At 39.0% G+C, this 22,312-nt stretch overlaps 1 protein-coding gene across 2 annotated transcripts; it reads right to left on the bottom strand.

Annotated features, from left to right (window-relative positions):
* Positions 1-12,294: 12,294 nt before the first annotated feature.
* Positions 12,295-20,373, bottom strand: LOC107765164 (uncharacterized). 2 transcript variants are annotated; one of them, XM_016583776.2, is made up of 13 exons: positions 20,139-20,373; positions 15,613-15,784; positions 15,456-15,518; positions 15,250-15,352; positions 14,930-15,034; positions 14,782-14,858; positions 14,564-14,693; positions 14,342-14,414; positions 13,916-14,107; positions 13,280-13,400; positions 12,902-13,126; positions 12,767-12,823; positions 12,295-12,658 (listed from the first exon to the last, which is right to left on the bottom strand). In XM_016583776.2, the coding sequence occupies exons 1-12, from the start codon at positions 20,213-20,215 to the stop codon at positions 12,776-12,778; spliced, it is 1,386 nt and encodes a 461-aa protein (XP_016439262.1). In that variant the 5' UTR covers positions 20,216-20,373; the 3' UTR covers positions 12,295-12,658; positions 12,767-12,775. The 2 variants fall into 2 exon arrangements, with proteins under 2 accessions (XP_016439262.1, XP_016439263.1); XM_016583777.2 differs by lacking the exons at positions 12,295-12,658; positions 12,767-12,823 and having other exon boundaries at positions 12,984-13,157.
* Positions 20,374-22,312: the final 1,939 nt, after the last annotated feature.

Here is a 22,312-nt window from a genome sequence, read left to right as displayed (position 1 = left end):
TTTCCGTATTTTTGTTAGGCATACCTAGTCGTAGAGACTAGGTGCCGTCACGACGTTATACGGAGGGATTTTGGGTCGTAACAAGTTGGTATCGGAGCTCTAGGTTCATAGGTGTCGTGATTCACAAGCCGGTTTATTAGAGTCTCGTGGATCGGTACGGAGATGTCTGTACTTATCTTCTGGAGGCTATGGAACTGTTAGGAAAAATTGTACTTCTTTGATTCCTTGTCGTGCGAAATTGTTGACTTCAATATTCTAAAATTATGTATCCTATTCTCTCACAGATGGTGAGGACACGTACAGGTGGATCTGATGACCAGGCACACGCGCCCCTACTAAAGTCGCGAGAGGCAGGGGTCGAGGTAGAGGCCGAGGACGACCATGCGGTGCAGCCAGAGCACCCGCACATGCGGCAACAGAGGATCCCCCAGTAGCTCCAGCTGGAGGGCAGACACCTGAGATACCTGTTGCTACACCAGCTCTCCAGGAGACTCTAGCCCAGTTTCTGAGCATGTTTAGCACCTTAGCTCAGGCTGGATTGATTCCACTTGCTCCTGCCACATCTCAGGCCGGGGGAGGAGCACAGACTCCCATCGTCGACACTCTAGAGCAACGGGTTCAGGCCAAACAGCTTCCAGAGATTATACTGATGCAGCCGGTAGCTCCAGTTCAACACGATACTAGGACAGCCGCTTCTGAGGTGGAGCAGCTCAGACTTGAGAGGTACAAGAAGTACCACCCACCTACCTTCAGCGGATTGGCTATGGATGATGCTCAGGGTTTTCTGGAGGAGTGTCATCGTATTCTCCATACTTTGGGCGTAGAGGAGACGAGTGGGGTTTCTTTTACCACCTTCCAGCTTAGAGGAGCAACCTATCAGTGGTGGAATGCTTATGAATTGAGTAGTCCGGATGAGGCTGCTTCACTTACATGGACTCAGTTCTCAAATATGTTTTTGAGAGAGTATGTCCCTCAGAGCCTCGGGGACTCATAGCGCGTGGAGATTGAGCATTTGCGCCAGGGTGCTATGACTGTGTCAGAGTATGCAGTCTGTTTCAGTGATTTGTCCTGACATGCACCGGCCTTGGTTGCCACAGTTCGAGAGAGGGTTCGACGGTTTATTGAGGGACTCCACCCCAGTATCCGGATTAGTAAGGCCAGGGAGTTGGAGATGGATATTTCTTATCAGTAGGTTGTGAGTATTGCCAGGAGATTGGAAGGCATGCTTTCCCGGGATAGAGAGAAGAGGGAGGCCAAGAGGCCTCGAGAGTCTGGCACTTATAACGGTACTCGTGCCCCATCTGCAGTTCGACATGGTAGGGGTAATGTGAGTCACCTCGTTCATTCATCTCTTCCAGCCGCCAGTGGTATTCTGGTCCCTTCTAGGCCCCAGGAGTCTTATTATGCACCGCCAGTATCTAGTGTGCCTCCTGCTCGGGGTGCTATTAGTGGCCCGTCCAATAGACATAGCCCAAGCTAGTCACGGCAGTCACGCTCTCCGAGAGCTTGTTTTGAGTGTGGTGACACTCGCCATATGGTGAGGGATTGCCCTAGATTTAGGAGGGGTGCACCTCCACAGACTTATCGGCTACCACGTGCTCTACCGGGTCCTCAGGCTATGATTCCAGCACCAGCTACTCAGCCAGCTCGAGGTGGAGGTCGGGGAGGTCAAGGTCGCCCTAGAGGGGGAGGCAAGATATTATGCTCTTCTGGCTCATACAGAGGCAGTTGCTTCCAACTCTGTCATTACAGGTATTGTTCTTATCTGTCATAGAGATGCGTCGGTATTATTTGACCCAGGCTCTACATATTCCTATGTGTCCTCTTATTTTGCCCCAAATTTGGGCGTATCTCGAGATTCTTTGAGTTCCCCTATTTATGTGTCTACTCCTGCGGGAGATTCTCTTGTTGTGGACTGCGTGTATCGGTCGTGTTTGATTGTTCTTAGTAGTTTTGAGACTAGAGCCGATTTATTATTACTTAGCATGGTAGACTTTGATGTTATCTTGGGCATGGACTGGTTGTCACCCCATTATGCTATTCTTGATTGTCACGCTAAGACTGTGATGATGGCTATGCCAGGTTTACCACGATTAGAGTGGAGAGGTACCTTAGAGTATACTCCCAGGCCCCAGTAGAGTTATTTCATTTCTTAAAGCTTAACGAATGGTTGAGAAGGGGTGTGACGCGTATCTAGCTTATGTGAGAGATGTCAGTATTGATACCCCTACAGTTAAGTCAGTTCCGGTAGTGAGGGACTTTCCAGATGTGTTTCTAGCTGATCTTCCGGGCATGCCGCCCGACAGAGATATTGATTTTGGCATTGATTTTTTGCCGGGAACTCAGCTTATCTCTATTCCTTCATACCGTATGGCTCCTACTGAATTGAAGGAGTTGAAGGAGCAGTTACAGGAGTTGCTGGATAAGGGCTTCATTCGGCCCAGTGTGTCACCTTGGGGTGCTCTTGTCTTATTTGTGAAGAAGAAGAAGGATGGTTCTATGCGGATATGTATTGATTACCGCCAGTTGAACAAAGTCACAGTGAAGAACAGGTATCCATTGCCTCGTATTGATGACTTATTTGATTAGTTACAGGGTGCCAGAGTGTTTTCCAAGATTGACTTACTTCAGCCTATCATCAGTTAAGGATTTGGGAGCCAAATATCCCGAAGACTGCTTTCAGGACTCGGTATGGTCACTACGAGTTTCTTGTGATGTCATTTGGGCTGACCAATGCCCCAGCAGCTTTTATGCACTTGATGCAAAGTGTGTTCCGTCCTTATCTTGACTCATTTGTCATTGTATTTATTGACGACATTCTGGTGTACTCCCAGACTCGGGAGGATCATGAGCAGCACCTGAGGACTGCGCTTCAGACCTTGAGAGAAAAGAAGTTATATGCGAAATTTTCAAAGTGTGAGTTTTGGCTAGCCTCAGTGGCATTCTTGGGTCATGTAGTATCGAGTGATGGGATCCAGGTGGATCCGAAGAAGGTGGAAGCAGTGTAATATTGGCCTAGACCATCATCAGCAACGGAGATCCGGAGTTTTCTTGGTTTGGCGGGGTATTACCGTCGTTTTGTAGAGGGATTCTCATCCATTGCAGCACCTATGACCAGGCTGACCCAGAAGGGTGCTCCGTTCAGGTGGACGGAGGAATGTGAGGAGAGCTTTCAGAAGCTCAAGACAGCTTTGACTACAGTCCCAGTATTAGTATTGCGTACAGGTTCGGGGTCTTATACTGTATATTGTGATACGTCGCAGATTGGTCTCGGCGCGGTGTTGATGTAGGATGGTAGGATGATTGTCTACGTATCTAGACAGCTGAAGGTGCATGAGAAGAACTATCCTGTCCACGACCTTGAGTTAGCAGCTATTGTTCATGCCTTGAAGATTTGGCGGCACTATTTGTACGGTGTTCTTTATGAGATTTACACCGACCATCGGAATTTGCAGCATTTTTTCAAGTAGAAGGATCTTAATTTGCGTCAACGGATATGGTTGGAGTTGCTTAAGGATTATGATATCACCATTTTGTACCATCCCGGGAAGGCCAATGTGGTGGACGATGCCTTGAGTCGCCGGGCAGAGAGTTTGCGGAGCTTAGCATATCTAACAGCAGCAGAGAGGCCATTGGCATTGGATGTTCAGGCCTTAGCCATCCAATTTGTTAGATTGGATATTTCTGAGCCGAGTCGAGTATTGGCTTGTGTGGTCTCTTGGTCTTCTCTTTATGATCGTATCAAGGAGCGTTAGTTTGATGACCCCCATCTACTTGTCCTTATGGACACGGTACAGCACGGTGATGCTAAGGAGGTCACTATTAGAGATGATGGTGCATTGATGATACAGGACAGGCTATGTGTGCCCAATGTAGATGGTTTGCGTGAGTTGATTCTCCAGAAGGCTCACAGTTCGCGGTACTCTATTCATCTGGGTGCCGCAAAGATGTATCAGGACTTGAGACAGCATTACTAGTGGAGGAGAATGAAGAAAGACATAGTGGAATATGTAGCTCGGTGTCTGAATTACCAGCAAGTAAATTATGAGCATCAGCGGCCAGGTGGATTACTTCAGAAGTTAGAGATTCCAGAGTGGAAATGGGAGTAGATCATCCACAGACTCAGCGGAGGTTTGATGCAGTCTGGGTGATTGGGGATAGGCTGACCAAGTCAGCTCATTTCATTCCTGTGATGACTACCTATTCTTCCGAGCAGTTAGCTCGAATTTATATCCGCGAGATTGTCAGGATTCATGGCGTAACAGTATCTATCATCTCTGACCGAGGTACGTAGTTTACATCATGGTTCTGGAGGGCTGTACAACATGAGTTGGGTACTCGGGTTGAATTTAGCACAGTGTTTCATCCTCAGACGGACGGGCAGTCCGAGCGCACTATTCAGATACTGGAGGATATGCTTCGCACTTGTGTGATAGATTTTGGGGGTGCTTGGGATCAGTTCTTGCCACTTGAGGAGTTTTCCTACAACAACAGTTATCAGTCGAGCATTCAGATGGTACCATATGAGGCTCTATATGGTAGGCGGTATCGGTCTCCAGTGGGTTAGTTCGAGCCGAGCTAGGCTAGATTATTGGGTACAAACTTGGTTCAGGATGCCCTGGATAAGGTGAAGGTGATTCGGGATCGACTTCACACAGCCCAGTCCAGACAGGAGAGTTATGCGGATCGGAAGGTTCGCGATGTTGCATTCATGGTTCGAGAGCGAGTCTTGCTCCAGGTTTCGCCTATAAAGGGCGTTATGAGGTTCAGAAAGAAAGGCAAGCTGAGCCCAAGGTTCATTGGTCCCTTTGAGGTGTTGCGGCAAATTGGGGAAGTTGCTTATGAGGTTGCCTTACCTCCCAGTCTAGTAGGATTTCATACGGTATTCCATGTTTCTATGCTCCGGAAGTATCACGGTGACCCGGCTCATGTGTTGGATTTCAGATCGGTCCAGTTGGACAAGGATCTATCTTATATTGAGAAGCCAGTGGCTATTTTGGGCAGGCAGGTTCGAAAGCGGAGGTCAAAGAACATTGCTTCCGTGAAGGTTCAGTGGAGGGGTCAGCCATTCAAGGAGGCGACTTGGGAGACCGAGCATGATATGCACAGCCGTTATCCTCATCTTTTCACCACTTCTGGTATGTCTTTATGCTCGTTCGAGGACGAACGATTGTTTTAAGAGGGGAAGGATGTAACGACTCGATCGGTCATTTTGAGAGTAATAACCTCGATCCCATGTTTATTATTTTCCCCGTACCTTTTTCTGCTTATGTGACTTACCGGGAGCTTGTCGTTGTGGTTTCGGAGTGTTTTGGGGCACTTAGTCCCTAAACGGAAGCTTAAGCCTTAGGATTTTGACCCTAGTCTGAACTGTGTGAAGATGACTTTGGAATGGAGTTTTGTCAGTTCCGTTAGCGTCGTTGGGTGATTTTGGACTTAGGGGCGTGTCCGAATTGTGTTTTGGAGATCTGTAGCTCATTAAGCTTGAAATGGAGAAAGTTGAATTTTTAGAGATTTTGACCGGTAGTGAACTTTTTTATATCGGGGTCGGATTTCGATTCCGGAAGTTGGAGTAGGTCCGTAATGTCGAATATGACTTGTATGCAAAATTTGAGGTCAATCAGACGTAGTTTGATAGGTTTAGGCATCGGTTGTGGAAGTTCAAAACTTTGAAGTTCATTAAGTTTGAATTGGAGGGTGATTCGTGGTTTTAGCATTGTTTGATATGATTTGAGGGCTCGACTAAGTCCGTATGGTGATTTAGGACTAGTGGGTATGTTTGGTTGAGGTCCCGGGGGCCTCGGGTTGATTTCGGATGGTTAACGGATCAAATTTGATTTTGGAAGAATAAGTGAAGTTGTTGCACCTGGTGTAATCGCACCTGCGCAACATTGACCGCAGGTGCGAGCCCGCAGAAGCGAGCCAATGGACGCAGGTGCAGTTTGGAGGGAAGAGCCCAAAGGTCACAGGTGTAGAGGTATAACTGCATATGCGTATCCGCAGATGCGGAAGATGGAGCGCAGAAGCGGAAGAATTCCACAGGAGCGGGCGTCGCAGGTGCGACTATGGGCCGTAGGTGCGACTATGGGCCGCAGGTGCGAGATTTCTGGACAGAACACTTAAATGCAAGGGTTCGCAATTTTTGCTCATTTTTAACATTTGAGCTCGGGTTTGGCGAATTCTTGAGAGCATTTTTGAGGGATTTCTTGAGGTAAGTCCCATGTACTTATTTTTGATCAATAATCTTGCTTCCCCATTTATTTTTCCACCTAGTTAGTGTGTATTTAAGGTGGAATTTGAGAGTTATGACTAGGGATTTGGAGAGTTTGATTTGAAGATTTGAAGGACCATTTGATGTCGGATTTTAGTAAATTTGATATGGTTAGACTCGTGAGTGAATGGGTGTTCATATTTTGTGACTTTTACCCGATTTCGAGACGTGGGCCCAAGTCGACCTTTTAGGGCGAATTTCGGAATTTTTGTTGAAGTATTGATTTCATTAATTAGATGAGCCTATTATAGTTGTATTTATGATATACAATTGTGTTTCGCTAGATTTGGGTCATTCGGAGTCGGATAATCGAGGAAAGAGCATTCTTACAGATTGATTGAGCTTGGTTCGAGGTAAGTGGCTTGCCTAACCTTGTGGGGGGAAATCACCTTAAGATTTGGTACTGTTGTGATATGTGAGTGTTGTGTACGTGAGGTGATGAGTACGTACACGGGCTATTTGTTGTAAAGCCCTATTTATTTTACTGAGTAGTAATCTGTTTTTCCTTTAATTTGAGTTATACCGTTTAAATGAGTATTAGTCTATTTTCATTCTCAATTGAGCTATTCCAACATGTGTAGCTATCCTGTTTAGTCTAATATCGCATGTCTATGTTCTTTAATTGCTTATTTGAACTCTGTGAAGCATGCCTAGTTGATTTTCTGTTTTCCCTTGTTATTTATCAGTATAAGTGTAGAAATCTTGTTGTTAACTATGGTATTTATCGGTATGAGCTGTATGTTTACTTTGAGACTACGAGGCGGTTCCTCGGGAGTTCTCCCTGCACATTTACTTTTTAGACTACGAGGCGGTTCCTCGGGAGTTCTCCCTGTACATTTACTTTTGAGACTACGAGGCGGTTCCTCTGGAGTTCTCCCTGCACATTTACTTTTGAGACTACGAGGCGGTTCCTCGGGAGTTCTTCCTGCATAATTATTTTTGGAACTACGAGACGGTATCTCGGAGATTCCCTATCGAGTATTTACTTTTGGGACTACGAGACGGTATCTCGGGAGCGCCCCTGTTGTTATCACATTATTTGTGTGTTGTTATTTCTCTGTGAATTCCTTCTGTGAAATTCTCTGTTTTACTTCATTTTATTTTATCACCTGTCTTGTTATTATATCCCGGTAGGGTTCGGACCTGACCTCGTCACTACTCTACCGAGGTTAGGCTTGGCACTTACTGGGTACCGTTGTGGTATACTCATGCTACTCTTCTGCACATCTTTTTGTGCAGATCCAGATACTTCTTACCATCCCAGGAATTAGCTGAGAGTGTTTTGTTGATGTACTACAGAGACTTCAAGATACATCTGTCGTGTCCGCAGACCTTAGATTCCCTCTCTATTCTCTCCTATGTCATTTACCTTTCGTACTTCTTTTGTTAGACTCTGGTGTATAGAGATACTAGTCTCCTTCTGTAACTTGTGACTTATGATGTTCCGGATTTTGGGAAGACTGTGTATTTATAGAGTGTTGGTTATTATACATGTCGATCGGCATTGTTATCAGTTATCCATTGCAGTTAGTTGTTAAGTTTTCCATCCATTTTGTTATTTCCGTATTTTTGTTAGGCTTATGTAGTTATAGAGACTAGGTGCCGTCACGGCGTTATACGGAGGGAGTTTGGGTCGTGACATATAAAGCAACATCGGGGCTTCACTTTCTATTAGTATTATGTTTGGATATTAATTTTCAAGGTGTAATTATATTGCTACTATTTTGTGATGTTTCTACCGTGTTTGGACAAGTGGCCTTGAGTATATCTCTTAATTCCTGATATGAAAGCACCTTTTGTAATTAGGGTCCTCCAATATTCTCAACTTTCAATATATTTTGCTAATTGATCCTCTCAATGGACCCTCCCGAATAGCCTGGAGTATGCATGCCACCTTTCCAGAATATGTTGTTGCTCTTGCTACAATTGCTAGATAAGTGCTTCTTACGGTATCAGTATATTTAATATTTCGCGCTTAAATAATAGAACATTATCGCGTTAGATGAAAAAATTAATAATGAGTTCTTCAGTCATTGTCGTGGTAGGACGCAAGTTAATATAGTGAAGTCATCCTCTTTCATTTCAAATATCATTGATGTTTCGTGTGCGAATATATCAAGTCCATTTGAGCAAATTTTGTTGTATGCAACTGAACAAACTTTTTGATGAGGGTAAACATATATCCATGAAACTTTTGTTCACTCTTTAGAACATAATTGAAAGAGATCAAGGTTATAAGAGCAATTAGCATTATACACTATGTTTTTTCTTCTAAATTAAGTTATCCTATCGGGTAAACCGATAATTGAACTGATAACAATCAATAACCGATTAACCGATACCCAATAACCAATATTTTATCGGTTCAGTTATCGGTTTAGCATATTTATATACTAATAACCGACATGTCGAATCGATAACATTCACAACCGAACCGATCGATACCCATCCCTAATGCAGTGAGCTCTCTTGGGTTTGTCCAATTCCACGAGGTACGTGTTATCTTCCGCCAGCATAGTTATATTATAATTTTGTCTTTCACACTTGCGTGAATGAGAACAAATAACCTAGTGTCTTGACGCATATGAAATTTTAGAATCGATGATGAAAAAAGAAAGTTAGAAATCTTCTGGAGCATCTACTCTTAATGTTGACATTAAAAAATTAAAAAGAAAAAAATTGAATTTAGAGTTAGATATAGAATGAAACCTTAGGTCATAGATATTGATCGAGATTGCATAATCTAAAGGAATTTGGATCTCCAGCCAATCATTTTACCGCTATATATGGCAACAACAAAAGAAAGGGAAAAAGAGAAATAAAAAGAAAAAGGGTCAGTGGGGATGCCCTACTTTTCCTTCTCCCACGCAAACATAAGTACTGCTTCCTCTCTATTTTCTTTGATCTTTGAAAAAGGCTATCATATATGGCCATACGCAGTAATACCAAGTCAAGATCAAGAGGCTGGGCAAATCTTCTAGATTTGGCACTTGATTTGATCTTTCAAACGTCGTCTATTTCCCTCTCTGATTGCTTACGCTTTGGCGTTGTCTGTGTGCAAAGTGCAAACCATGGTTTTCTTTCATATCTAGGAGAAAATGCATGAATTCAACTTCCTTTGAGGAACTTCCTCTGCTAATGATCAATCCAGGTGGTCGAGACCAAAGGTAAAATAATCTCGGACCTCAAACTACCTTATTACACTTGGAGATGTTGTGGTTTTGTCTCATGGCTGGTTGGCTTTTCAAAATCCCTTAACTTTTTGCCTTTTCAATCCTTTAATTTCTCACGTGAGACAATCGATCTTCCTCCTCTTGGATTTTATGTCCATAAACTTATTCTATCAAACAACCCTTCAGCCAATTCAAGTGATTTTGAGGTTGCGGCTATGTCCAAGACTTAATTGCGGCGAGAATAAATTGGCTATCCTAAGACCTGGATTTCCACTCATCTTCCTGGTGTACGCTCTGGTTGTTGTGATGTGATATACTAATACTACGACCAAATATGACTTATGAAGGTAGGGTCTTATCTATCAACAGGGGCGGACCCACCTTGTAGGAAGGGGGGTTTGGAAAAATTAATTATTTTTACCTTGGAATTTCATCAAAAATTTATAAAACTGATAAATATTATAATACCTGAACCCACTTGACACTAACTGAAGCTGCAGAGCAGTGGCAAAGTGTGTTCAAAGTAAGGCTATTGTCCCAAGTTCGAACCGCTGCTAATGCAACGAACTTACCTATGATCTTTTTGCTGAACGTATATATTATTTTGCTTATTGTTTCCTATTTTGTCTTTGCTTATTGTTTCCTATTTTGTCTTTGTTTTCTTACATCGCTTTATGATTCTTTTTTAAATTTAAATCCAATAAAAGCTATTTTTATTAAACTCCTCCATTTTACTTCAGAAAAATTTAATCCTTTCTACAAAATGAATTTTTGTTCTAGTACGTTATCGAAATTACTTGTAATCTTTTAATTTAGTTTAGTTTAGTTTAGTTTGAAATTGTTAATTTGTGTTATATTCAAAGGTTTAGTTTGGTGTAAGATATCTTTTTCTTTAATAATTTGTATAAATTAGTTTAGTTTATTACTCTTTTTTCATGTCTTTTGTTTGTAACAATTTTCTATGTTAAATTTCTTAAATTTATAGTACAATTTTTAAGTAGGTTAAATACTTTTTGGTTAAAATTACTAAATTTTCTGAAATAGAATTTGTTAATTTATATAGATAAATGTTTTAAAAAATTAATGGACGAAATTTTCTTTGTTATTTTTTTAAAAAAAATTCCCCCTACCTTAAAAAAAATGACTTCATTTTGAAGTGATTTGATGAACAAAAAAGAGCAGTGCACAAATTTCGTTTACCGCTGCACTTATACAATCGATTACCGTAATTTTTTATTGAACCCGCTTGTACAAAATCCTGGGTCCGCCACTGTTTATCAATAATACTGCTTCGAAATATGAGAGATTGCATGCACCAGCGTCAATTAATGAAGCTATATATTACTGGTTTCAGAGAATTTTATCTCGTAAAGACCACAACTAACGGCTGCTAAAGGTTAAATAACTCGTCCATATGATAAGCCATCGAGTGTTAATATTTCAAAGTTGGTTCCAAGCCCAGCGACCAAAAATCCATGTTTGCAAAATTGGACAACTTGGGAGATGAAGCCTTGTTCTTGTGTCAGTATAGTTCTATTTCGGTTTTGGCTTCCAAATTTTCGGGATGTAAATCAAATTCCATATATTATATGGATCTGTACAATTCTGTGGACATTATTCACCTTCAAGATAGCAGCTTTCACACTCATTTTTATTTAATAGTGTTCCATTGTTCTTTTGGCACTAATGTTATAGTATTTTATATTTCCTTCCATACAGACGTAATTTTATTGATATCTTTTTCCGTACAACCTTTCTTTTGTGACCTTTGGCGTTTATATTGGATGAAAACTTTGGTTTTGATTTTATTCTAGAAAAAAATAGCATAGGCTTAGATTTAAAATTTTCTCAATTTTATGCCTCATTATATAATTTAACTGAGATTAATGTACCATAACTGGTTGCCATGTTTCAGTCGGCATATAGTTTTAGCATGTGGGAATTTTTCGTGACTTTATATTAGGTTACAACGGGAAAAGGAAAATATTTGATTTATAATTTACGTGCAGAATAACATCCCAGGCCATAGGACAAGATTGCATACCGTACATTGTTTAATAACAGTAAGAGAATTGAAGAATCTTCAATTTTCCAAGATTTTTTATTCCCATATGCTAACCCAGTTATTTTGGCGTTAAATGAGGAAGATATAATCCTGCTGGATACAGTTGAAGAATTCGTTTATCCCGTTTATACCAGCTGGTTTTGCTTTGCAAAAGGCTAGTGTATATAGAGATATACATATATTAGGAGTCTGAAACTAAAAATAAACTGCACGTACGGATTCGAAAAATTTATCTCGATGGTCCTTTAATATTTTTCCGTAAGTACTTGGAGTAATTTCATAAATCTAAACAGTTAATTTAGATAAGTACTCATATATTTAAGAGTTTTGGAATGATTTTGGTTCATTTAATTATGACAAATGACCAAATGATCCAGATACATATATACAAGGAACATATTTTGGACTAATAACTACAAAGTTATGAAATATATTTAAACATGTGAATTAATTTACGATTGGTTTTGTTTACAACTTAAAAGTTTTCATCTTATTTATGCATGGTTATGTCTAGTAGTAAGCGTTGCTAGTAATACTTTGTTTTTGTCATGAAACTTGTTGGCATCCAATTTTTTTGACTGTAATAATATGTCTTACTAGTTTTTTGGCATTACTGCAAATTCAATAGAATTTTATACTTTCAGACAATCAAATCATAGTAAGATGAATCTTTACTTCTACAGAAAACTTCTCCTATATCTCTTGTACAAAAATGTGCGTTGTATTTCAATCAAGGCACATCACATATTCATGATAAAGCAGCAACCTAAAAAAAATGAAAGACGTGAACAGAATAGATTTAAATAATTTTTTCATGCGTGATAAACAAGCACCAGAGAAGAATACCAGATGACAAAAGAGAGCATCACTAAACTACATCTATCTCAATATTCCCTCAAAAAGAGAAGGTAAGAAAATGTATTACTATACAGTGCAAAGATGCATATGAGCACATGTTCCATTTAGTGGGGGGGCAGAATGACAAAAAACAGGCAGATAGATCGATTGATCTTAGCAAAAACTGCAATTCTTACCCAAAAATTTGTCAGTAGAAGATGACCATCTCATGAGAAACATTATCAGCAACGTCAACTTTCTTTAGAAGCTAGAATGAATCTTCCGGTTCCATCACAAAACCACGAAGTCATCCTGTGGATTATACATCAAACATGTCGATCTCTTATGATAGACTTACTGTATCACACCTGATTCACTGTAGGAAGAAAATTTTGTGCAAGGACGTATACAAGTACAGACCTTTATAAGTCATCTTGTGGTGCTGCCTTGAAGAAGATATGATGCTTTACTACGAACCTAACATAAATAACAAATGTCAGCAGGAATCCCCAAATAACTAAGATAATAGAATTTGAAGAGCATTATGTTATCTACCTTAGAAGCATAAGACCTCAAATCTGTGCTGGTGATTTGACAGGAACAGTTTCTAAGGCATGCACCCCACATCTCACTGATTATTGGTTTATCTTTTAATAAGGGGTTGCAAAACAGCCAGTTCTCTACCAGAACCAAGTGAATATACATTTTTAGAAGATCACAATTCTTATCCTTCAGATTGATAGAGATTAGAGATCTCAAGATCCGTTCTTCGTCATGTAGCTGCACATGTATTCAGGGAAACATGCATACACTGAAAAATTGTTATCTTACAAAAGAAAACACATTTCAGGAGCCGGTATGAATGACAAGCATGATGAGGCACAGAGATAATACATAAATGATAGTTTAATAGTAAAAGCAGATCAAAGCTACCTTGTTATCAAAACATGCTACAAGAAACCGAAAAGACAGCACACTCCTAAGATGCTTAGTACGAGGATCCCCTCCAGTTGCAATCTCCACAGATCTCAAGCAGTTGATATCCGTAGGAACTCTGAATTAATTAACTTGTACCATTTTATTACTTTCACGCGAAGAATATAAATAAAAATATAAAACTTCTAAATCCACAGATCAACCAATGCAGGAATCTAAAACATGATGTAAAAATCGAAGGGATGAGCAAATAACAATTACTAAAAACTTAAGATGCAAAAATGTTAACAATAGAACAATTTTAACTTCTTAACATGCTTTGCACATCAATCTCCTGGATAAATAATCCATATAGAAATTTTCACTCTCTACAACAGCGATAAAAATGAGATTCAAAATGCATTTTTTCCAGCTGAAAGGAGTACGTCCTAAATTTAGTTTCACAAGTTTTGTTTCATATACAACTTATCTGATTCTTCCACTAAAATTATCTCTTTCTACTAAGTTGAGGAGGGATAAGATCCATCTATGTAGAAAAACAATTAATTTGAGGATTAGGGGTACTAAATTAATTCAGAACGCAATCAAACTAATAGTAAAAAAATAACTGTTATGTATACTACAAATATATACCTGCAGGTGACGGCTTTTGCTATTTTCTGACAGCTCGAATGAAATGCATCATCACTAAAGAAGCTAACAAGGGAGTGCAAGCAATCATTCAACGCTGAAGATAGGCCAAGAAGTTGCCGGTCCAAAAAGAGACAGATCACTGAAGTAATCAGATCTTCTACCTCCGAAGTTGAGAAAATTGAACATGTACTCCTATCAAAAACGAAAATATGATGATTGTAGAATGTAGATTTAAGATAATGCCATGATTCAGGATTAACATAGCCAGAATGATTCTGATCAAAGGTAGGTACCAAAGTATTTAGTATTCAACATGGCTGACATGGCTAAAATTCCTAATTTCTAAACATTTGCATCAGTTATAAGAATGTTTAAAATCCTAAAAACACAGATAAAGCTCCAAAAGTCAACAAGCTAATCACGTACCTCGCTTGGCAACAAACAGAAACATACTTTATCCAGGATTTGATATTTTGAGGCGGTCCAGCAGAATCAGAATCTAAGACACAGCATATAAAGTAGTGAGAATTTGTAACTGCTAAGTATAAACTAAGGTCCTTGTAATAACTCTATATTAGTACTCAGTTTTTTAAAAGACGGACAACTGTTGCTACCAGGGAAGTCAGACTAAGGTGAAAAATTGTCTACCTCCATCCACAATTTCCATGCTAGATAAAGATTTGGAAGAGGAATCCAACAGAAAGCCATATACTTCAAGTGCTTGCCTCAGTTCTGAATGGTTCGGCAACCATTCCATCTCAAATGTTACAACATCAACCTTACAAAGCATGAGAGCAAAATAACTCAAGAAATTTGCATTAACATATAGAGTGATACATATTCATTCGTGGTGCAGAGATGAGAACCTGATTTTCAGGTAAAAGAAGAGAGCACCAAAATTCACATGCTGCTTCCCTCAACTCTTCTTTTGGTGAATATAACACTGAGAAGGCATAAGGCAATTGTAACTATGGAATTATTCGGTCTCTATAGTTGGAAAGTGTTGCTACTTACTGAGACTAAAAGTCCATGTTGCTATGGACTTTTCAACTAGACCATGATTTTTTACCAATTTCAAAAGCCAACCATGCACAAGCAATCCCTCCAGGAATGCTTCTCCTGCAATATCATCATGGATATAGAACCACTCAGTTAATCTCCAGCTAAATTGGTTAAATTACTCATTTGAATCTTCTAAGAACTTGTCCCTGAGTTATACCTAGAACGAATTAAACATAGAACTAAATATGAAGAAAGAGGTGTCAGTAACAAAGCATAATTGTGACTAATACCACCAGAAATTTAGAGAGAGAAAAGAGGGGGGGGGACAGCACCTTCTTCGTTTTTGAGTTCAAACAATGAATTTTCATGCCCCATGAAGGTCTGCAAAAGGACACAACTCCTAATCTCGGGAAAAGTCAGCAGGGGCATAGCTTTCTGCAGGTCAGACAGGTAAAGATATACATTACATTTCATTCAAACCAAGATGCCATCAGAGTCAAATGAATGCTATGAAAACGTCTTAGTTCATAGATAAAACCTGGTCTCCAAAAACTTGAAGACCCCATAATGGCATCTGATCATCAGTGCTTATTTCATTCATCTAAAAAACAAAAACAAAAAATTCAATGTTACCCAACATTAGGAGCAAAGTGAGAAGCATATTCCACTGGAAGAAAGGAAAGATAGCTTCACACCTGTTGTTGGCATTTGTCAACATAGTTATGAAGCTCTGCTTCTCTTGTATCCACATCATCATCTGAATCATAGGACTTCCGGATCTTTGCACGTTTAGGTTCCTTCTTAGGTATGTCACTCTTCACTTGGTAAAAATCATTAAGAAGATCATCTAAGCCGATTACCTTCTTCCTAGAAAATACAGATTAGTTGCACAAAGAACGTAAGACAGTACCACAAAGTTAAGACCATTCTACCACAAAGTTAAGACCATTCAATTGGCTGAATAAGCAACGACGAAAAGAAATGGACAAGAGACTAGCCTGTTTCCAGTGCGATATTCTCAATCAAGTAATAAAATGAATACCCGATACATATTCGCTATGTCAGGGGAAAAAAGAAGAAAAAGAAAAAGAACATAATGGCTATATGCTGAATCTTGCCCTATTTCTTGAGTCAACATTGTTTTCATATTGTTCTTGCGTGATGGTGCTTGACAACCACATTCTCTCAAATAGTGCTCAACAAGACTTGCTTAGACATAACACATACCAATTCCTAAGAACGATAGTTTAATCTATACTATATTTGACGACGGATGAGACTATTTTTATACTCTTAAGACTCGTCAAATTTTGGTTCATTTCCGGGGATAGAGTGACGAGTAGTGATCAAATAGGTTATGTTACTGATTTGAGAACCAAATTTTTATTTCATTTTCATCTAACTTGTTTCTCACCTACTTTGTTGCACATAGCAAGTTGAGCGCGGATGACTTAAAGAGTTGCCGAAGATAAATGGTTTTGCTGCACAGACTGTAGTAGAATTCATTTTGGTCTAGAAAAGCTGGTATCAGAAGGAGAACAGAAGATTCCAGAGTCTCTGTTCAAAGTCTTGAAGGAGAAGAACGAAGAAAAAGATACAGAGCATAACTCCAGTCTGGACATTAAATGGCGGTTGCTGAGTGGGAAAATGTCATCTGAAGAAACAAGGTTCTGGCTGTCTGGTGCTGTTTCCATTTCCCATGTGAGTTTGTTTTACTAATTTCTTTCTTACTCCACTTCTTGGTTGGAAAAAAAGACCAACATCGCCTCTACGAGGCCTCCTGCTAAGAATTGCAAATTGTGCATCTTTAACAACTCATTTTGCCTCTGAGATAAGATACAACTACCTTTTTCCATTACGTTCCTCTTCTCTTTTATGTCCTTTTACGCATTTACTTGAAGAGTCGCAAGTTATTATGCTTTTGTGCATTAAGTTAATTCCCCCACCCCTCCCCACCTAAGAAAGCAATCAAGCTCCTGGATATGTGCACCACTAACCTTTTTGAAATCAGAGATAAATAAAGATCATTCCCGTTCTTAGGGCGTGTGCTTGCTTTGGCATGTCTAAACTCTAACATCAATAAATTTCTGATTCATACTAGTGGAATGCTTTGTTTTCTTTTCCCTTCCCTATTCTAAGCTTTATGAAGCTTTCTGTCTTTGAAAATTTCTCTTTAGTGTTTTAATGCTTAATTGAAATATCCTTTTAGGTTAGTGAGAAGAAGTCACTTTCTTTCCTTCTTAGTAAGTCCTTTATTTCGACCCACAATTTGCAAGACTTTTCAAGTGCTTGAGTTATCTTCTACTGTTTCTAGCCTCAAATTAGTACAATGTCTGGTCCATTCCCTTAATGGTACCAGTTCTTTGTTTTGACCCACTGCTATCATTGCCCAGCTTGATTGTTATTTGTTTATGTTTCAGAAGTTTCCCTTTCTCTATTTAGAATATGGATTAAGTCAAGTTTGGCTACTGGGTGATAATTTCTAAAAGAACTATAATCACAACGAAAATCTAACTCCTGATCCATAAAGCAAATGTGGGGATCCTAGTTGTTATCTCCTCACTACTAATCCCTTGGGTTGTTGGTTTATGATTGGGAATGGAAAAGAGCGCATAATTCAGTCTATTTGTTTAGTTTGATTTTTGAGTCCGTATGATTGAATTGTGAAGTATTAATGTTCCCCCTCAATAGAAAGGTGTGGAGGTCGAGAATTAGGGTGGTGGGTTGATAGACAGTCTAGAGTTTCGCCTTGTCTTACCAGCAGTAGTAGTAGTACTAGTCGGGTATTTTCCTATTCCTAGTCCCTTGTTTTTATACGGTGTGCCATTATTATGAGTAGGATTGGCACTATTCTTGTAGTTTTGTATCCCTGGATCTCTGAGACTCTACTATTACTCGTATTATTTGCTTCCATTGTCTTATTATCTTGTTGCTATTGTTTCTCTATTGCTTCATTTTTAATATTCCTGAGCTGAGGGTCTTTCGGAAACAGCCTCTCTACCTTCATAAGGCGTACACACTACCCTCCCCGGACCCCACTTGTGGGATTTCACTGGGTTTGTTGTAGTTGTTGTAGTATAGCAAGTTGTGTGTGGGTGCATGACTTGCTCCTCTTCCAAGGAACCAATTCAGTACAACCCAGAAATAGAGAGATCCTTGCAATAACTAAGGAGAGAACTAGCTGAACGGTCCCAAAATCACACATTGATCCAGGAAAACATTGGGGAAACCAGGGACTGAACCTTACAGGAGAAACCCAGCAAGCCTAATGACAAACCTAGAGCAGGAAGACTACTTAGAGACTATGCAACGCTAACTTACAATGGTAGACAGGCAAGCATGAGGCGCCCACCAGTGATAGCATATAATTTTGATATCAACCAAGTTGTCATCCAATTGATCCAGCAAATACGTTTATTCAAGTCAAGTCAAGTGAAGATCCGAATATGCATCTATTGGACTTCCTAGAAACTCTAGACACTTTTAAGTACAATGGTGTTTCTAGTGACATGATCAGGCTAAGGGGTCGTTTGGTAGGAGGTATTAGAAAAATAATGCAAGCATTAGCTCTGTGCATTACTAATATCTTGCTTGGTACATTTTTTCAACCTGTGTATAACTAATGCTTGTATTAGTTATACATCATACTTGGTATTATCCTATGTATAAGTAATGCATAGAAAACCATGACATTAGTAATACCAATGCTATTAATGCATGCATTAGTATGGTTAAAGACAACATTGTCCTTAAAGTCCCTTAAAGCTAGAGAATATGGAGGGCATTTTTGTAAACATCTATTTTTCTTTAAAATTATACAATGCATTATAATTTTTAATACACCACACCAAACAGTAGATAAGAAATAATATATGCATAACTAATGTTTGCATTACTAACCCATGCATTACTAATCCCTGCATTACTAATACACCTTATTCCGCACTATACTTATACATCCTACCAAACGACCCCTAAGGCTCTTCCCATTTTACAAATGATGTTGACCAAACTCTATTCCCTAGGCAAATGAAGAATTCTGATACTCATTCAAAAATCATTTAAACAGTACTAATTTTTAAGAAACTTGTGATCTATCCTGGTATGTCAGTAAGCAGCCTAAACTCTAACTTGTCATTTTGAATACCTACATTTACCCTCTTTTGTTAGAACTTAAGACTTTGCGTTGATTGGTTATAACCTGAAAGGTAATGACTTGACCTAAAAAATAAAGACAAGGTCTGATTATTTATTTTAATTGTGTGTGGACAAATGAGTTTCAACTACTATTGGCTTGTGACGAGTAGACTCTCTCAATAAATAGTGGTCAACTTCCTTTCCTTTCCTTAATTATCATAGGAACAACCCTAATCGTATTCTGTTTTCTAGAGTGTGTGGAAAAGTGACTATTCACATTCATCTAAATCAACTCTTCCAGCGTCAAGACAACGTGGTAACTGGTGGTTGTGAAAGCTAGTCCCAGGCTTAAAGGCTAATTACAGTAACAGTTGCTATTGTGGGGGTGAACAAATAATCTTACATGTCTACTATTATAGAGTTAAATGGTAGGTGCATTAGGCCCTTAACCAAGCCATTGACCATTTTGGCCTGATCCGCTCTGGGCCACCTCAAGGCTTTTGGGCCTCACGGTTTTGCCCCCTTGGGCTTTAACCCAAAATGCGCCTCAATAATTGAATCCTGAATTCGCTCTTATATAGCCTTTAACTTTCTTCTCTTATTCCGACTTGGAATTTGCTAAAGGCAAGTTTCACAGCAAACCCCCTCTCGAGTTCAACCGTCAGCGATCCATGGGATGTTACAGTATGTCAACCCTAACTCAAGATTGCGCTTCTATACTATGCTTAATCTCTCTTGCAGTCATAACTATACTATGCTAAATGATATAAAACGAAACAGCCTAGAGGGTAGTAGTAGTTCAATTAGAATCAGAAGCTTAAGACTTGGTTCAAGTGAAACTTCACAAATAAATACTTAATACAAACTAAAATAGTTCAATTGTCTTACACCGACAACTTTTACACTACCAGCATACTTTATTTCGTGCAGGTAACTATAGTAAGTGCGGATTGTAACAACCGATTAAACAACACTGCTACTTGACTAAACCCTAGATACCCAGCTTCTGGTTTTGCAATCTAATCAACAGGAGAAAGAGGATAAAAGGAAACAAAAAAAACTGGTGAAAGGAAAAAAAACTTACTTTTTCTTGGTAATAGTAGGGCTAACATGTGTGGGTTCTTCGAATTCAAAATCCAAAGGTTCATCCATTTCTGTCATCTCTTCTTTTTTTTTCAATTACAACGAACTAAGCAGAATAACCAAGATAAACAGAAATTATCAGTTTGCGTATAAGGGACAGGATCGGAGCAGAAGATAGTATTAGAGTATTGGCTTAGGCTTATGGAGATTTTTTTAACAGAAAAAAGAAAGACAAATGGTCTTCGATTTTTCTTTTATAACCTCGGCTTTGCCCGGGAAAACGAAACCTTAATTTCTTTTTCATTTTCATCCTTTCTTTTTGGGACAAATTGCACATTTGCCCTGCAAATTTTCTATTGTGCCTATTTCATCCCCTTTTTGTTTTTTTTAAGGAAAAGGGCCAAGTTTACGCTCCTACTTTGGTATATTATTCTTATCTACCCTCTATTATATTATCGGGTCATATCCACTCTCGTCATTACCAAAGTTTTTAAAAATATACTCATCCTAACGAAAAGCCACCATATTATAAAAAATATTTTTTTAAAATCTAAAAAAAAAACATTAAGTCATAACCCATTAAATCATAAAAACTCTTTTACTTACTGCATCTCTTCCTCTCATATTAGTCAATCCTTCAAAAGTGATGGACTGAACCAAGAAAAAGAATAGCATAAAAAATACTCCCTTGATTTAAATGACATACTTTCCTTATTAGTTCGTTTTAAAAAAATAACATATTTCTATATTTGGAAGCAATTCAAATTTAAAATTTTTATTTTACCTACTTTACCCTTAATGAGAAATTTTTATAGTCACACAAATGTCATAGCCCCACAAAAATTTTGTCCCTTAAGCTCTTAGGATCACATATTTCAAAAATTTCTTTTTTTTTCTTAAACTTTTTGTCAAGTCAAACTACTTTATCTAAATTGAAACGGAGGGAGTAGTACTTAATTGAACATAAATTGTGCTAATAACTGGACCAAAAAAGGGTGCTCGGATTTGTATGGACTCGCTCCTGAGATCCTCGAGGATCGCTGTCACCTTATCAAGTGTCGTGCCTCCAATTTTTCTTTGTAGGATGTCGTGACGTCACCCAATCTTTAAGACTAATTAATCCTAACAAACATGCGGAATAACTGAAATGATAACTTAAATCTCAAAAATATCAACAACTATATGAAATAAAATCTGCAACTCAACATGTACATCTCCCAAAACCCAGTGAAAATATAAGTCACAAGCTCTAGATACAATGCTGAACAATTCTATGCATCACTGTCTATCAAAAACATAAAGAAATAAGGAAGAACATGATAGAAGGGGACTCTGAGGCCTGCGGATGCGGGCAGGTGTACCTTGAAATCTCCAAAGGCAAGCAGCTCAACGCGCTAATACCGAGGCTGATAGGATGTACCTGGATCTGCACAAAATATGTGTAGAAGCGTAGTATGAGTATACCACAATGGTACCCAGTAAGTGTCAAGCCTAACCTCGGTAGAGTAGTGACGAGGTCAGGTTGAGGCCCTACTGGAGATAATAAGAAACAAGACAGAAGATACAATTATATAATAAAAATGACATAAAAATGAAATAATAAAGAATTTACGGAAAGTAACAACACGGAATCAAGGAAAACTAATACAACACGAAAGGAAAACAAGAATTTTACATGATAAGGAAACAACAACCCAACAATACAACAAATAAAGAAGATCAACAGGGGCACTTCCGAGGTACCGCCTCGTAGTCCCAAATCATAAAAGTAACTCACAGTCTTTTCCTTATATCTCAAATCCCCAAAATTCGGCCTAAAAATTTTCCTCTATTTTCTCCAATTTTTTAACCCAAATTCCTAATTAAATGATTAAATCAAAGATAGATTAGCAAAGATTAATCTAAAATAAGTTAAGAACTCTTACCCCAACAATCCCTCTGAAAATCCCTCGAAAATTTGCCTTAAACCGAGCTCTCAAAGTCCAAATTGTGTAATATGAAATAAACCCTCGATTTTAAAACTTAAGTCTCCTGTCCAGTTATTTACACTACGCGATCGCGAAGAACAAAATTACCAACAACTCAAAAAGCTTATACGTGACACGAAAAATATCACGCGAACGCATACCACTGCCTCGTCAAGCTACGCGATCGCGCAACACCCCACGCGACCGC

Source organism: Nicotiana tabacum, chromosome 9 (assembly GCF_000715075.1).
Source record: "Nicotiana tabacum cultivar K326 chromosome 9, ASM71507v2, whole genome shotgun sequence".
NCBI lineage: Eukaryota > Viridiplantae > Streptophyta > Magnoliopsida > Solanales > Solanaceae > Nicotiana > Nicotiana tabacum.
The sequence above is the reverse complement of the archived record's forward strand: the minus strand, read 5'-3'. Positions and strand labels throughout refer to the sequence as shown.

What these genes read in the sequence shown, in the direction of transcription:
- LOC107765164 (XM_016583776.2), bottom strand. Translation starts at nt 20,215, where the DNA reads ATGACAGAAATGGATGAACCTTTGGATTTTGAATTCGAAGAACCCACA. An exon ending in TTCTTTTACCTGAAAATCAG is followed by an intron (nt 14,694 to 14,781) that starts GTTCTCATCTCT and finishes ATGCTTTGTAAG; the next exon opens with GTTGATGTTGTAACATTTGA. An exon ending in GCAAAAGCCGTCACCTGCAG is followed by an intron (nt 13,401 to 13,915) that starts GTATATATTTGT and finishes TAATTAATTCAG; the next exon opens with AGTTCCTACGGATATCAACT.